This window comes from Pelecanus crispus, chromosome 12 (genome assembly GCF_030463565.1).
Source record: "Pelecanus crispus isolate bPelCri1 chromosome 12, bPelCri1.pri, whole genome shotgun sequence".
Classification (NCBI taxonomy): Eukaryota; Metazoa; Chordata; class Aves; order Pelecaniformes; family Pelecanidae; genus Pelecanus; species Pelecanus crispus.
In genome coordinates, this window is record NC_134654.1 from 22,704,344 (window position 1) to 22,721,766 (window position 17,423).

Consider the following 17,423-nt stretch of genomic DNA (forward strand, 5'->3'; position numbering starts at 1 on the left):
AGGTGTGGGCAGTAGGACAGGGTAGTAGTAACTGGCTTATGTGTCTTGTGCTCTGATCTAGCTGATATTGAAATTTGTATGATGAAAACCAGTATGGCTGTATCGAGGCAGGGAAGCAAAAGGCCGGCCATGTATTCCTAGTGTTGTGCCCTGATGATAGCAGTCGGTGTGATCTCTGTTGTTTTGCTTGATTTGTAGTGTAGTGACATGGTGAATCCCAACAGCATATCCATATATCAGCTTTTTGATGTGTTTCTGTGGGCCATGCAGTCAGGCTGCTGGAGACTTGCTTGCTTTCAGGCTTGCATCCTCAGGCACTGGTGTGTGCAGATGAGCCTCCTGCGAAATGTAACTCATAGGAAAGCATAACAATCCTGAATGGCAGTCACAAGGGTCGGCTGCTAGCTTGCCATGTAATTATATGAATCCTTGCTCAGAGAATTGAGCTTGCAATTTGCCCTTAGCTTGAAGGTAGCCACTGTTTGCATGCGCAGTGGAAATCCAGACAGTGCTCTAACTGCTTTATGAGCCAACCTCTTTTATCTAGTTTACAGTTTTTATTTTTAATTTTTTTTTTTTATTTTTAAAAGATAGGGCTAGTTAGTCTTTAAACAGAGGATGAGAAAATAGGGCTCTAAATGACTGGTGGGAAAATATATCACTGCCCTGGGAATAATCATCTTGCTGTGCATGGAAAGTATGTGGGAATAGAAGAATCTGAAAGACACACTAATAAACTGAAGAGCTGGGTGAGCTGCCAGAGCAAGAATGACGCAGGGGGAGGAAGGAGGTCGGTGGGCTCTGAGCTGAAAGCCAGGGCCAGGGCTGAGCACCCACTGTGAAGCTGTACCCCAAATGCCATTGAAACCTTCACGCATTGCCTCCCTGGCACGGTGTGGTGAAAAAACAGACACAGAGTCGAATGGGAGCTCTTCAGTACAAATAACCTCTTTATTAGAAGACTGGGTGAATTTCACCCGCTGTAAATTTTTTTTCCCCCCTTTTGCTGTATCAGCCCCCCCCAAAAGCAGAACTGTTTCAGTTCAGATCATTTAGATTCCCCACAGAAATCTTACCTAGGGTAACAACTATGACCTCTGGCATTTCCTGTGCTTACAGGCAAGTATGTCCCCTGTGATTCAGTTCTCTCTATTTGTATCTAAGATAGGTGACATGTAAGGAGATGGGGGAAGAGTCAATTCCCCAAATTTGAAGGCTGGAATTATTCTGTACTTGCTTCATCATTTGTATTCTGAATTATCCTGGGATTCATCAAGACTTTTAAGAGCCAAAGTCCTGTTAGTCTGTAATTTGGGCTAGATGATTTAAGATCTCAAAAGGGGATGTTTGCTTTAGGTTAGTTCATATGCTTTAAGGAGAAGCCACGCAAAACGATCCCTCTTGCCACTGCTTACGGTATGGCAGAGTTTCAGTGGTTTAGTTTTTAACACAAGCATTTCGGCTGGCCATCTGTGTTGGAAGAACGCGGACAGCATTTGGGTGAAATGTTTGTCAATGGAGTTCCATTTCTGTAAATTTTTCTGCAGCTCATAGAACACAGATATAAATAAATGTTTAATGAATGAGGCCTCCAGTATGGCAAAACTTTGGCATGAATGTCTGAAAATGTCACTATTACTCGTATTGCTGTCAAATTTTAAATTATGCCTGAAAGACGGCAGAAAGCTGAAATCAGCTTGCTGCTATATTATTGTATCATTAAGGGAAAAATACAGGACAGAGGGAAAAGATCGATCTTTTCCTCTTGTGATTCTCCCAAATTCTGTTTTCTGCTGTTATGCTTATGACTTTCTATGTTGTCTTAACATACCTTCATAAGATTTTTATCACATATTTGAATATTCATATGGTGTTTCCTCATCATGTTGATGTGCTCCCACCCCTTTACCACGTGTAGTTTACAATCACTTACTCTCATCTTGCAAGTTAAATCTGGCAGTTATCCAAGAGTCTTTTAGGCCCTCAGTCTGAAGTGCTAGTGTTACAGAGGAGCTATCATTCCCTATTAAATGTTCAACTGCTTAAAAAAAAAAAAGAAAAACTATAAAAAATTGAAAAGTATCTTGCATAGATGCATATAAATGGCACCCCCTTGTTATTTTATTTCTGGCCTTTTCATCAGCTTGCTGCTGATGAATTTACTGGTGCTGTTGGTAGAACTTCATGGTTGTTCCTTTCAGTTATTTACACTTTGGGAGGGAAAAAAACCCAATAACTTTTTTTAGAGTTTTTCTAGTGCTACTTTTTGTCTCTTCCCAGGGACTCGATCATTGCGCAACCAGGTGTCACAAATTTCTTGTGACTTTTTTTTTTCTTTTACAGTCAGTTAATCTTTTCATTCAGTTCCCAGCTCTCCCCTGTCCTCTCCTTTTCCTCCTCTTTCCACTATCTCATAGTTTAGCATGCCAACAGATTTTAGGGTAAAGGATTTTGTTCATCTTAAACTGCGTGACTGCAGCCAAAGGACCCTTAGCCAAAATGGGGTGTTTAAACAAAACTTTTAAGTTTGACTCAGAATTTGCATAAGGACCTAAATTTCTCAGGCAATCTTTACCTTCCCCCCCCCCCCCCCCCGCCCCCCGCCAAAGAAACACCACTAAGGTCGAACAAAAATAGCAGGAGTAAACCTTGAACCATCTAAAAATGAGGAGTGTTCTGAATCCTGGCACTTGGGAGAAGTTTGGAGATGAGGCACTCAGCAAACCATTCCATGTGCCCTTGTGAGACATAACCCCCATGAAGGCGAGTCGGGGTGCAACAGTAATATTTACAGTGGCTTATAATGAAGTCCTCCTTCATGGTTTGTGTTTTGATTGCCCTCTCTTTTCCTCAGCTAATCCTACCATCATTGTAATGTAAGAGTGAGGTCTGCTTTGCCCTTTGGACGTTAGCTTTGCATGGATTATGTTCTGAGCAGTCTCAACTAAAGCAGAGGTGTGCAGCAGGACAGTAAGCAAAGCATGAGGTGTTTCTGGCAGACTACAACTTCTTTGCAGAGCCCTAGAGATAGGTTCACAAAATCACCTGATACAGCATTGAGGAGGCACATCCAGAACGGAGTCAAGCATTCAGGAAGGACATCCAGCATTGCTTTTCCTTGGTCAAGCAAAACCCCTACACATGCATTTGAACATATGCCTTGGATGCAAATACCTGAATGCCTCAGAAAATGAGAGCTTTTTGCAAATACCTGAATGTCTCAGAAAATGAGATCTTTTTGCTAGGTGTTGACTGTCTCCTTGTGCTGGAATAGCTACCCAAGGCTGAAGTTCGTAGCCTTAACCTTTATTCTGGGGCAACTATAGTATTTTGCATCTGTAACTTTGTTTCACTTGGATTTACTTTTGACTCTAGCTCTTTGTTCCCTTACAGGGTGGGAGCATCTGCCTAAATTCATAAACTGTGTTCATTTTTTTTTTCTTTCTATTTTTCTAACACTTCTAAGGATTTTTTGCTCTATTTAAATATTAAGGATTATTTTCCCATCCTTAGAAGATTTATTATCCTGTTTTTCATTTTCTGCTCTGAGTATGTGTTTGACACATCTTTAGTTATTAGAATAGAAGCCTGACACTGTAGGAAACAGAAAATGTTTGCCTGCATTACGTTTCACATTATAAATGGTTCTTACTCTTTACCGTGCAAACGGGCTCCTTGAATAATTTTATGGTATGCTGTTGGGAACTGCGGTAAGCCATTTGCTAGTAAATCAGCCTTTCTTACGGCAAACTCTCTATGCTTTGTCAGCCATTACATCTAGGGAATAAAATCTAATAAAAAAAAAATCAAAACATGGAGCAGTTATGGCTGATCTCTCTGAAAAATTTATACTGTTTTGAGTACAGGAACCAAACATCTGAGATTTCTGGGGTAGTGTCCAGTTCTAAAGCTTTAAGATGTACAGCAGAACGTGCAAAACATCTGCCTTTTGGTTGCATTTCTGATATTTGCAGTAAAATATACTGATCACTTACAGTTTTCCCTTCAGTCCTTGACTTTTGGGGAAGGTTCAGCTCCTGAAAGCAGCAGCTAGAGAAAGTTTCAGTTTTATTTTCAGATTGTGATAGAATTTTCGGTATTGTGAACCCTGAATACTTTAAAAAATAAAAGAAAAAAATTTAACACCCCTTCTCCTTAATATTAAAGATCATGAGGAATACCTTAAATGTTGTGGGTGTTTTATTTGATTTCTGGTCTTGTCCTTTTGGGTGCAATCATGTCCTGCTTTCTGGCTTGTCTTCACCAATTAATAGCTGTAGCAGCTCTTTTTGTATTACTATTTTAAATTTTTTAATGGCAGCTGAAATATGTTGATTCCAGCAACAGCTAGTATCAAGAGACTTGCCAACTCTTGTATTTTTATGACAGTATTGTGTTTCTGTGGGGTAAGCCTTTATTGCATTGCTCAAAGCTGCTTATAATTTTGAAAGGGAAGGCTAGTGTTGGAAGTAGCAAGGTGTGAAACTCCCAGAAAACCAAAATGGGGAGAGTAAAGGCAGAGCCTGTCAGAAGCAGGAAGGATTCTGAAGTATTATCCTAAGGTTTTTTTTTCTTTGTTTAATAACAAATGTCTTAAAGTCCTGCGGATTGAAACACCATTGGATGCAAAGTACTTAAAATTATGCTGGCTGCTGGCAGCCTGTTTCCACCAGGCCCTCACGTCTCAGATGCCTGACAAACTAATGTCATCTGAGCAGCAGTTATTGACATTTCTTAAGGCCAAGATGTGGAACAGTGTATCGACACTCAGAGCAAACAGTGCTATTCATAAGAACATGAATTTGGGTGATTTTTAAGTTGTTCTGATCTTTGCTGGCCAACTTACCTTTTTTGATTGAGTTGCTTGTCTGCATTTGAGTTTCTGGATCAGCATAGGGGAGCACAGCCTTGCACACATTCAAGTGTAACTGTTCTCAGCCTTGCTGGAGCCTGCCAGTGCCTTCATCTCAGGTCTCCATTTCTCAGCACCATTTCCCTTGCCCCCCTCTTCTTTCAGAGTATATACTTTACAGAAAAGTGAGAGGTTTTAAACGGTGAGAAAGGATGGGCTCTGGTTCATAGGAGTTTGTTTTATAATAAAATATCTAAGCTTCTAGGCAGATCCTTGAGATGTTTGCTTGCTGGTTCAGCTTTCAAGGCTGGAATAGCATGGTGGAAGGACAGAAGTGCATGGTATCTATAGGCACAATTATGCTGAAGGCTTTTGCTTTCTGCCTTCATGCCACGGATCCTATTTAGTTCTTATTTTCTGTATAGCTAGAAATAATCTTTCCTTTTGATTAAAAAGGAAAAAGTGAGCTTATAAAATTTGGCTATTACACTTTTTTGAATACTACTTGAAACAGAGGCTTTTACAGTAGTGTAAATTTGAATTTTCTCATGCTTTTTATCATCAAATGAGCTTGATAAGTTTGGTACCTAGTTTGATATCATATTCTTAACTGTGATAGCAGATCAAATCCGAGCATTTCCTCCTAGTATTAGGTTTTTAATGTGTGTTACCATCATGGCATGGCAACCTGGTCCTGCCTGTGGTGTTGATTAGTCATTGAGGACCGCTGCCAGGTTAATATTCCCTGCCAGCCAGCTCATGCCTGTACTGAGCCTTATCACAAGCAAAGAATCTCACTCATAATCTGAATGGCTCAGGCAGGGATGGTATCAAGGCCACAAATTCAGCTCTTCCTACAAAGTACTGAGTACTGAGCTCCGTGTGCAGCCAGACTTCTGGTGAGCATTGTGGGCAGTAAGCACTCAAGTTGGAGGGATTACTATGTGCAAATGTTGCCGTGCTGCATAGACTCTGAACATCGGAAGATTGTCTCTGTGCCAGCTGTTCAATCCTGGAACTTTATCTTTTTGCTTAAAGGCTTTGTGATGAAGTGTGGCTTGCTTTGGATGCTCAGTGTCTCTTGATACAGAAATACGTGCCTGATCTGAAAAACTGGAGCTAGATGTCTAGATTTGAGCACTACTGAAATGTGAGGAATGTGCAAGATATTTAATTCAAAGCTTTGGTTTGGTCTATTTCAACTGCAATCTATTATTAAAACACAACCCTGAACATATCATGGCAAGATGGAGTTCATTCGTTCACAAAATCGAGTTGGAAATGTTGACAAATATATTTGTGGTGTCCTGGTATGATTGCTCCATTTCTCTATTTGCAGGGCTTCCATATTGCAGCCTCACCTAATCCAAAGCACAGCATGACTCCTTCCTAGGACTAGTCCCTTCTACCATATCTCTCCCTCCTCTTAAATCCCTTCAGTCAGCTTTCAGTAAAATAGAAAATAGGTTTTATTACTTATTAAAAGTTTTATAATGGAGGCCTGGCTTATCTTCCCTACCTTCTGTCACTGACAGACTTGGATGAACAACTGCCAGATATTTGTCCAAAAATATAGATTGAAGCATTGTGGACTTTGTTCTCTCAGTAACTTTACTCTGCAGCCTTAACAATCCTCGGAGAGGCTTCAAAAAACCCAAACCACCCAAACAGGTAGTGGAAACAATCCCAACAGCACAAGTTTAAATGTTAATAATCACTACGGCAACTCAAAAATACTAAACATGTGTGACTTGATTTAAATTTTTTATTAGCTAAGTAAATCTAAGGTGATAATTTTACTTTATCTCAGCTTCAAAAGTTGACAATATCCATCTACAGTGTAATAGTCACTGTGTGACATTTCTGTGGTTGTGTTGTGGGTTTTTCAGCTCACTGCACAGTGTTAAGCTGGTATATGGAAGTCATTTGAAATGGTCAAAATGAAATAACTTAAGGATCAGGCACTATATATGTGCTAATAGGATCCTGGGCTGAGGTCATTGGCCCAGAACCCTGCTACAAATATGGCATCACTGTGCCACAGCCCATCTAGGCCAACCTCTGCTCTTTCACTAGTGATTTCTCTGCACCTTTCACTGAGAAATTGAATTGTTGACAACTTTGGGTTCCTCACAGGTTTCCATCTACATCCATTTACCTACTTTGAGAGTCCCCTGAATGCCAGCCTGTGCATGTTTTCACTTTCCTGATAACCTTCCCTTTCATGTCACAGATGAAGCCACACAAGCTGCAATCTTTCCAAACCAATACCCTCAACATAGACTCAAGAGTTTCCTGTCTGATGCTACCTGTGGTGTTCTCTTCAGCCAGAGATGAAATAATGTGTTTGTCATGTTAAAGCTAGTTGGCCTGCAACATCTGTAACTTCATTACAGTGGTTCAGTTCCCTCACACTTTTGCAGTGCCTATTTTTCCATTTGGTATAAACAATGAATTGGTCAGGCATGGTACCTTCTAGCTGCATCTTATTTTCTGTGAACTTCAACAGGTAATGGGTTATAAAGTGAGCATTAGGAATGGAATAGCATAGGTCTGCCCACTCTCCAGCTAAAAAAACCCAAAACAAAACAAAACCAAAACCCCTTAATGTGCAAGAAGGTCAAACATGCACTATGTGAACTTGTTAAACACATTTATTGAGTTCTTGACAGTAACCAAACACAGTGAATGACCATTATAAACAAGAAAAAAGGCATTCGCTTTTACTTGGTCAGCTCCTGCTTTGTCTGTAAAGAAAATATATCCCTTTCCACCACCAATTTACAGGATTGAATTTGTTTGTCCCAACAATGGATTCAGCAGGGAAAATGGCAATTTTAAAGGGAGACATGTTTCAACTGCTTTCTGCTTCTAAGCCCAGCTCCTACTAATGATGGACCATAAAGTGGAGTTAAAGTTATACTAGCTTTAAGTGCGTTCCCAATTGCCATTCTCACTTAAATTGGCTGCAAACAAATAAATTAAGTAAAAAAAAAAAAAAAAAAAAAAGAAAAGAAAAGAAAAAAAAACCCAAATAATGCAGCCACAAGTAGTAGAGGCATATTATTTCAGAAAGGAAAAAATAAATCAAAGCAAGTTTACTAAATTAATTTGTTAAACACATTTATTGAGTTGTTAATAGTAACCAACACAACGTATGACCTGTTGTAAAACAAGAAACAGAAAATGGATCAATTCTGATTTTGGCAAATCCTACTACAGATATGTGACAAAGAGGGAAATATTTCAATTTCCTTTATATTCTGCAGTGATATATTTACAATACTTATCTCTCAAAGTCTGTCCCTTTTTTAATTAAATGAACAGAAAGATCATAACCTAGAAATAAGTTTCCTCTACAGTCGTCTTGTTCTGTCTTGTCAGTATCCCTTAATGATAGTGAAATAATGAGAGCTTTCCAAGGATTACTTGGCACACAGAACACAACTCCACTTTGATGCTGTACCGAGCCACCTTTTTTCTTTCTTTTTTTCTTTTTTTTTTTTTTTTTTTTTTTTAATTTGAGGGAGGGGGGAAAGAGGAAGAATTTCATATGTACAAAGGCTGAAAAGTCTTTCTTTGTGAAGCTAAATTAGTTCAGGAAAACTGTATCAAAATTGTAATCACATTTACTGTAATGCTGTCTTTTTACTTTTTTTTAAATTACCACCAATCATATGAATGAATTTTTAGTTGAGTTTCCAACATGGCAGCTCTTTTCCTACAGCACGTTTGCACATGCTGTTGCGAACCCAAAGAGAGTGAGGTTAGGTGTATTCTAGATTATGTCAATTCACAGTAGTAGCATTCCACTGAGGTTATGGGTTCTGCCTGCTCTGTCTTTCTTACTTGAGGAGCCATTCATTTACTGGAAGGAAAGAGAAACAAAACAAAAACAGTTATGCTTTAATAAATTCCAAATGTGGAACTGGCTGGATTTAACACTGTATTAGGCACTTAAACAAAATGTCTTGGAAAAAACAGGAGGTTCAGTTTCCTCATCTTTCTAGAAAAGAATTAAGTCTGAATGACTGTTTCTTTGAAGTATTGCAACTCAGTCACCAACCTTGTTGCGAAAATGTGTTTTCTTTTCCACGCTTCAGTAGTACTCCTTCATAACCATAGTATTATTGGTAAGAAGGCACTTTTACACCGTTATTGCAGGTAACATAACTGTGTGTGCATAGGCTAAAAGATGCATGAGACACATTACAGCTCAGCTGTGAGTCCCCAGCTGTGGCAGTGTAAGACTCTACCAGCAGGAGACTGGCTTGGTTCATTTGTTTAATATCCATTGCGTAATACAAAACTTTCCAATTTGGGTGTTTGTTACGGTGGTGCACCTCCAAAGTGAAATTTATTCTTTTGTTTGAGATCAGCTGTCATCAAGACTAGCTCATCCCCCTTTTTTCTTTCCAAGGTGGGTAAAACGGAGCAAAATGCACTTTGTAAGGTGAGAAGACTTTAAAATGAGGCTAGAAAACTCAAGGCCTGTCCTATCTGCTTTTAAAAAAAATATTAGATGTCCCAGACTGTTTTTTGTCATGCTTTTCCTGCATGTTTCTGGGCAAGTTTCCTCCTCCATTTCAAATATATAATGTTTGACTCATACCGTTAGTTCCCCAGATCTAGAGTTTCATCTGTTTTTATCTGTATGCTTTGTTATGCACTTGGGTTTCTCAACGGAAAGAGCTCAGTGTAAGCATAGAAAGGATTATTCTGGAGGTAGAACGTACCTCTATACTGTAGTTTCTGTGCTCTATTGTTTGGACAATCTTTTCCCTGTAAACTAAAGTTGATATTAGTTCGGATACATCGATTGTTGAGAGGCTGGACTGGTCTGAAATTGTCGCTCATGCTCAGAAATATCTGTGATGGCTGATTCTGGCTTAGCAGTCGTAAAGAATGCATCTATACAAAATACAAAACAAGGATTTTTAGTACTGGTCTTCCCTGTAAGTAAACAACACACAACACTATTAAATAGACTACTTAATGAAAGTTAAACAGAATTTCAGTGATTTGTAGTCAGAGGTGGGTTGAAAGAGTTAACTTGAAGTAAAAGTGTTCCTTCTGTGGTCCTCTGTTTCTGAGCCCCATTTTAAACGAAAGTAACCAGTTTTGTGTGGAGTAAACGAAAATGGTATGAGGTGTCCTTGGCTGATCAAGAAACAAATGGAATCCAGAGTACTGGATGGCAGCAGCTGGTGCAGGGAAAATGAACTTGATGAATGACAAGAGCTAATCTCCGAAGTTTTGTAGCTATTAGTGTAGCTTCCAGTTGAGAAGACACAGTTTTGGATGACGGTACTCAAGAACCAGGTATGGCCAGTCAGGATGGAAAGGATAACTGACAGGCTCATGCTGCTGAAGTAATGAAATTAATGATGTTAAAACGTGAAGTCCTCTCTCCATTGACAGGTTTGTCTTGATACTGTCTGTGCTGTGTCTGTAGCGTTCTGGTAGACTCTGGCCTTCTTTTGAGATGGTTTTATGGATCAGCAGAGAGGGAATTACTGAATCATGCAGGATTTTCGGTGTGCACCCAGCAGTGGTTGGATGCAAACTACAAGCAGACAGCAATGATTCTTATGATGACTATGCAACTGTGCTAAAAGCATGTTAATAGGTTCAAGTCAACCAAAACCTTTCAAACTTTGTATAGGAAACTGGAGAGAGAGGAAAAAAAAAAAAAGCTGCAATTTGTAAATCAGAAACCCTCAAAATATTTTGGTTTAAAAATATAATAAGAAAATATTTTTCATGTCAGTGTACAATTTAAGAGGTTTGGTTGTGGCATTTAATGCTTAAATGGGGAAATCCAGTAGCTGGGTTTTACATAATGAAAATCTTTAACAGCTTCCAGGGAAAACTTGTGCATTACTTTCTCAGTCTGAGTACACAATGTAATTAGTAAGTATTCCATGAAATTAATCTGCAGCAGTAATAGTGGAGGATGTAACTAACAAGTAAAGCAAGACAAGGAGTAAGTATCGTGAGATTATAACCCATCGGTACTAGCATAGACTCCAGAAATATTCTAATCCTTGTTTTGTACATTAATGTTGTAACTAAAAATGTTGCTTGTAGGAAAATGTTCAGATCTCCTGCTTGAAAAGTTCAGAATGTACAGCATGTCTGCCTGTGCTCAGCTGTGTCATTCTCCCAAATTACCTATTTAGAAAAAGAAACAAAGTGCTTTCTCTGCATCTAGACAAAATTGGACAGGAGTATCACAAAGATAAAACATCTCTCAGGCTTTTTAAAATCTTATTTGTAATGTTAATATGATTTTTAAATCCCAAAGTAATATTTTTGGGTTGTTTTATCATTCCTCATTTCATTTCTCAGGCCAGACTGCTCTGCTGCATGCTTGGGACAGGCAGATGGTGGTTCAAGAATTCCTTCGGGATTCTAGTACGCAAGAGAATAGGTTTTAGTTCAGCTCACAGCTCTGTAGGCAACTTACTGATGGAAGCTCTGGAGAAGCCTGCAGTTGGTGTTACATTTCTTGTTTTCTGATGTTAGGCCTTGGATTGAGTCATACAGAAATGTAGTCTTTACGGCTTTTCTACTGATGTATTTCCTCAACAGCGTAATTTTTGACTATGAAATTAGTTGTGTTTTCTTTTGCATAACTTATCCTGCTTCTTTCTAATAGGGGCTTCAATTTTTCAATCTGATTCTTCTGAAGATATTTGCAATGTCTATTGTCTCATCTTATTCTATACCAGAAAGCTCTAGCTGATTTTTTTCAAGAAGTCCCCATATATTGGATCTCTGTCACATTAATGTGATATTGATGTGTATTTCATCGGCCACAAGCATCACTCACAATTTGTCTGTTTCTTTCTGACCAAAGAATGGCCTCTGTTATACTTAATAACCTCAGTTATTTTTGTACAACACTGCTATATTTGTTTTAGAATCTCCATATATCTGTTCACAGAATCATAGAATGATTTAGTTTGGAAGAGACCACTGGAAACCATGTGGTTCAAAACCTCACTGAAAGCAGGGCACACCTGAAAGTACATATGTGTGTGTACAGATACTTAGGGAGCTCTAAATAGTTCATATTTTTATTCTGGAAAAAAACTCTTCAATGCTTTTGCAAACTATATAAATTGCAGACAGAGATCCCTGCACCAAAAGGCTAAATCTGATTTTTTTTATGTAAAGCTACAAATATATGTTTGAAGTATTCTTTTGTACCTATACTAGATCGAGTCATTTTTTTACTATTTTTACCTGCATCCTTGTTATGTAGACAGGTTTGTTCATTATTATCCAGCTTGCTGTTTCATAGCAGGGTGGAATTGTCATTGACCCATCATACGTAATGAAACTAGACGTCTCTGGATAAAGTTCCTCAATATTAAGCCCCTGTAGTAAGTATGCGTCATCTGGAGAATAAAGAAGGAAAACAACTGAAATAAAACAATAGCTTCACAAAAAAAAATATCCTACCTTTCTTATGTACAATCCTTATTCCAGAATATCATTATCAGTTCTACTGAAACATGAAGTGTAATGAACATACATTTCTGAATGCTCCAGCAGTTTGGACAAGAACAAGTAACATGAATTCACTAATCCTGCTTGGGTTGAGTTCTACTCTTAGATGCCCATGCATACCTTCTGTGAGTTTAGCACAAGCATTCACAGTGAAACTCTGAATTACGTTTAAGAACTGGAGTTAAAAGCTTCTTGAAGCTGCAGTTATTGATTTAGATGCAGCAGTCTTTGGAGAATGTCAACTTACCATATTTCGGAGTGATTAACAATTTTTGCTCAACAAAGCCTTGGGAAGGCCAGGAGTGTTAAAACTTAATTGCCCTTCTACCACAGGAGGAAGTTAAGGTTAATGCATGATAATAAAGCTGCTCAATGAAGCCTGCTGGCCTTTCATGTGCACAGTGGGGGTGGATGCAGTGCAATCTCCCTCAGAATGCTAAAATCAGGGTGAAAAAGTATGCCGGAAAGCGACTCACTAGGGTCCCTGCTTTTATCGTAAGTCTCCCTGGGAATTAGAGGTATCCCTCTGCAACAGAATTCACTCTGTGGACATGTACCCAAATATAATGAGATATGGTTATATCTTTCAAAATTCATCAAAGTTCCTCAGCCTTTTCTATACTATGTGCACTATTTCCCTTGTGTAATGCTGGCCCTACAATATCTCTGGCAGTGCTGTCAAAACCGCAGCTCAGATTTCCCTGCCCAATCTTAGGCTGTAGGAGTTCCTTAATATGAAATACTCGGGGATATACACACTACTTATACGCTACTGCTATCGTGTTTCTCGGAGAAAGCTGGGCTGGTTACGAGCTGTAATGTTGTGAAATCTCTTTTGCTTTCACTTGCACGTAGTGTGTTCAATATGGTTCATTTGCAGAGCGAGTGCTAAAATGTGGGCAAAGAAAGCTGCATATTTAGGCGTTTCCCCTCTCAATACAAAAGATGAACTGGCATGGATTTTAATGGAAGGCAGGGAAGATAGTACAAATAAAATAGAAGATACTTCTCAGACCAAAGAAAAAAGTTGAAAGTGCATCTTTTAAGTCAATGCCAATAATTTAGGCATTTCTGTTGGATTCTCTGATTTTTTTTTTTTTTTTTTTCATGTATCATTCACTGTAAGTTTAAACAGTTTTTGGTTTTGTGGGGGTTTTTTTGTTGCTGTGTGTTGGTTTTTTTTAAAGCTGTGATAAACAGTTCCTTGGCCATCGGGAAAAGATTGTAAATGGAACCAAGGAAAGAAATATGAACGGTCAAGGAAGCATATAAGAACTGAAAAAGAAAAGAGTAATTTAACTTGAATTTAACATATTATAGCTGAAGGACAAAACCTAGATAAGCAAAATGCTTGTCTCATACTATCTAAAGGGGGGAAAAAAAAAGGATTGCAGACTACTGTCTTGGGCAACAGAAAATCAAAGAACATGGGCAAAGCAAATGTGACCTTTTTTTTATTTTGACATAGTGCAGTCAACATGATACAGCCTTCTGGGGTAGCAATATTAGTGGCTACAGCATCAGTTAAAGTGTCAAGGTGAGAGTGTAACATTTATACCACATTGACCAGTGCCTTACAGTTATTTCATATTTTAAATGTGTTTGTTATTTTACGAAATACAATCTTGGCAAGTCCTTTCAAGTTTGTCAGAAATACAGCTTTCTGCCATGTTCTTGCACTTCAAGCCAGGGTAATTGCTATTCCATATAGCTGGATCCTTGAGCAGAGGAGGGGAAAGTACTATTAGTGTCTTGTAGGTGGCTGACTGTCACCTTTTTTAACATGCTCAGACTTCACTGGCCCATGGCCTGGGATACAGAGTCTTTCTAAATCCAAAATTTTCCAGACAAAAGTGCAAAACCGTTGCTATATTATTAGAGTCAGAATACTGTTACATTTTAACAGCTAGAGATGACTGAATACACCTGTGTCCTATTCATTAAAAACATTATTTGCAGTGTAGCAGTAATTTTGCCAGAATTACATGAGAAGAGAATGAACGCATTTTTTTCAAGCCAGTGCCTGTTTTCAATGAGTCATCACACATTTTTCCCTTTCCCACATGAACATCCTGTTCATTATTTATGAACCGTGAAGAGTGGTGTGTTAGCTCCAAATGGCACAGAGTCAGTCAGAATAGATAGTTTAAACTCTGAGGACCAAATCTGCTTTGTCATATCCATATTGACTTCAGTTGGGCTAAAATGATTTAAACCAGGTAGAATTTGCCCTGCAATGTTTACTAGGAGATGGAAAGCTAACTAAAGATTAATACAGATGAGGGATATTGATGATATATGTATATTTTGTGTGTGCCACATTCTAGTTGACTAATTTGTATTCAGAACAGTGCACAGATTACTAACAATAGGACTACTTGTCAAATAGAAGGTACAGAAAGAGATTTACTGCTGGCATTAGTGCAGGTAATCATGGGGGTTTTGGAGTTGCTTCACATTGCTTTAATAGAGAATGTAATTCATTATTTTGATATGGGCTTCTAACTTTTGTCTGTGGCTTTACAGCGTTTGGTCATTCTTGGAACATAATAAAGCTCCGGGGGTGGAATATGGCATGTAACAGTGTGGGAGCAGTGTGGGACACGGTCCTTCTACTCATTCGGGCAAGCCTGATGTATGCCAGTGCTCTCAAGATCAGGGGAGATGATCTCCTTAGCCTTACTGAGCTTCAGATCAACTGCTTAGGTTACCTTGTTTGCATACTGAGGACCTACAAAATGTGTGGCCATGTACCCCACCAGCACCAGTAGCGAAGTGGCTCCAAACCTGGTTCATTGCCTCTGTCTTCACTTGGAATATGCTGAAGGAGAGACAGCGAATTATGCTATAGCGTCAAAATCCATCAGTTGTGATTAATGGGAAACTGGAGGAAAATATCACCTCAGGAAAGGGGAAAGATGGGGGTGAATTAAATAATGAAATAAAAGAGTTTGGCCAAGTAAAAGCAGTATTTATTCATGCCTGTATATGGGTTATATTCCCATGGGAAGTCAGATGACTCCATGAGAATGCCCTGAGAAAAGACTACAGAATAAGCATTTGGTTATCAACATTTTTCCCACGAACAGCTCTGCTGTTTCCCTTTCCCCACACCTTGATAAAAGCTTCCCATTTTGGAACCAAAACAGAACTGGTGGGTTTGCATTAATGCTAGACTGCAACACTTTAATGTCTTGTCTTATATTTATTGCAAATGTGTAGTTCAAAATGGTCAAAATCGCCATGTGTGATCTCTTGCCAGTAATAAACTTCCTTTAATAAACCCATTCAGCCTTTACTAGATCCTCAGCATCATTCCTATCTACAGCCCACATTCTGTTTATCTTGATCCACTTGTGCCTTAGGGTGATTTCTGAACTCATGAACTCTTCTCTATACAAATTAGATTTCATTAGGTTTCATATTCATTTACATAAAGGCCTTGACTCTGACAAATTTCTTAGCAAATGATGGAAATCCTCCTTTTATCCCTAGATTTGTAATAGACGTGTGGAGTCTGCTTTCTCAGCAAATTCTATGTATGTTCTCTTTAAAACAATAGTATTTATAGGGAATATATTATTTACTGAATGAAGGAAGGTCCATTTGATTTTGAAGTTCATATGATAATCCAAAACGGGAAAGTACACCTCTAACTAGATTAGATTTACAGGGTAAGGAATGTAGAGTTCCTCAGCTTTTTAATCCTGAAACAGAGTTTCTCCATTTACCAGCCTTCACAAGTCACTCAGACCCAGGATGACAGAGAACATTTTGAGTACCTGAGCTTAGTCCCTTGGGGCCTGGTTTGAGACTGCTGAGCTTTTACTGCTTGGGACAGGAGCTGCAAGAGCTCAGTCCTTCAGAGAATGCACTGAAACACAAACCTTGAGAAATTAATAGTCTCTTATTTCCAGAAACCTGAATCTTAAGCTTTTTCAGGATAGTCCCTTAAAATTGGAATACTTTATTCAGTTGTACATTATCTATAAAATAGCTGAAGATTGAATTTGAGGAAATTTTACAGCTCTTCTGCCTAGATAAACATGTGGCAGTATTTTAGTGGAGAATGACAAGCCCTAATTTTCACATGGAATTTTTTGAATCTAAAATGTTATTTCTTTCCAATGTTAAGCAAACACTGGGTGAAAGCTAATGTAGCATAACTGTTCTGAAAGAAAGGTAACTTATCCCCTCAAATGTCGTACTTAAAGAGGAATATTAAAGCATTTTTTTCTTTAGAAATGTTCACATGGCTTCTGACTAAAGCCTGTTTGAAAGAACATTTGTTTCAACTAGTTCACAGTAGATTCTTTGGGCTGTGATAACAGAATAAAATAAGCGTTTAAAATCTGCTTAAAAATTCCTTGGGGTCCACTTAACTTCACTGTAGCCGTTAATATCTAAGAGTAGAAATTCCCCTTTTAATGCATTTTGCCCATGGAAATTTCATGCAGCAGCATAGACAGCTCTTAATTTTGTTGTTGTTCTTTAAAAAAAGTACTTCAGTTATGTTACTAACTGTCCTGACTCTGAACCTGTGCTCCACTTATCATTCGCTCCACACTCCTATTGAGCACACTGGGACTGGTCATTTTGTCAGCAGCCTGCTGAGTATTGACTTCAGGAGTGGACCCCTAAAGCACAAGCTAAAAAACTTCAGCTGCTAAAGGCAGAATAGAAATCCTCGCAATGTAAGAGGTAAAATTAGTTTTCAGCAATGATGCTATAATCCATCACGCAAGACAACTGCAAAATTACTTTCAATAACACTTTCACATTCCCAATCTACACTAAAAAACACCCAGTCAATACTTGTTACTACAGTAAGTAACCCAATGCCCTGCAGAATATTATGTGCATCGTATCTACCAAGGATTTCATTTTAACAGATAAACTTGTTAGTGATAACAGTGGTTAAAAATTAAAACAGTTCTGTTAACTACTGATTTTGCAGCCTATGTTATGTGTTCATCTTCATATGAAATTTCATTTAGTAAACCCAAATTAGGTGTGATTGGAATGGCATTTTCCTTCTAAAGAGACAAAACAA

General features: G+C 38.5%; 1 protein-coding gene across 1 annotated transcript in view; it reads right to left on the bottom strand.

Annotated features, from left to right (window-relative positions):
- Positions 1 to 8,697: 8,697 nt before the first annotated feature.
- The window catches only part of CA10 (carbonic anhydrase 10), a 206,500-nt gene continuing 197,774 nt past the window's right edge, over positions 8,698 to 17,423 (bottom strand). The window contains exons 7-9 of the mRNA XM_075720157.1: positions 12,104 to 12,258; positions 9,589 to 9,763; positions 8,698 to 8,720 (exon numbers count right to left, since the gene is read on the bottom strand). Of these exons, the coding sequence (XP_075576272.1) occupies positions 8,698 to 8,720; positions 9,589 to 9,763; positions 12,104 to 12,258 (353 nt within the window). The remainder of the gene's footprint in view (positions 8,721 to 9,588; positions 9,764 to 12,103; positions 12,259 to 17,423) is intronic.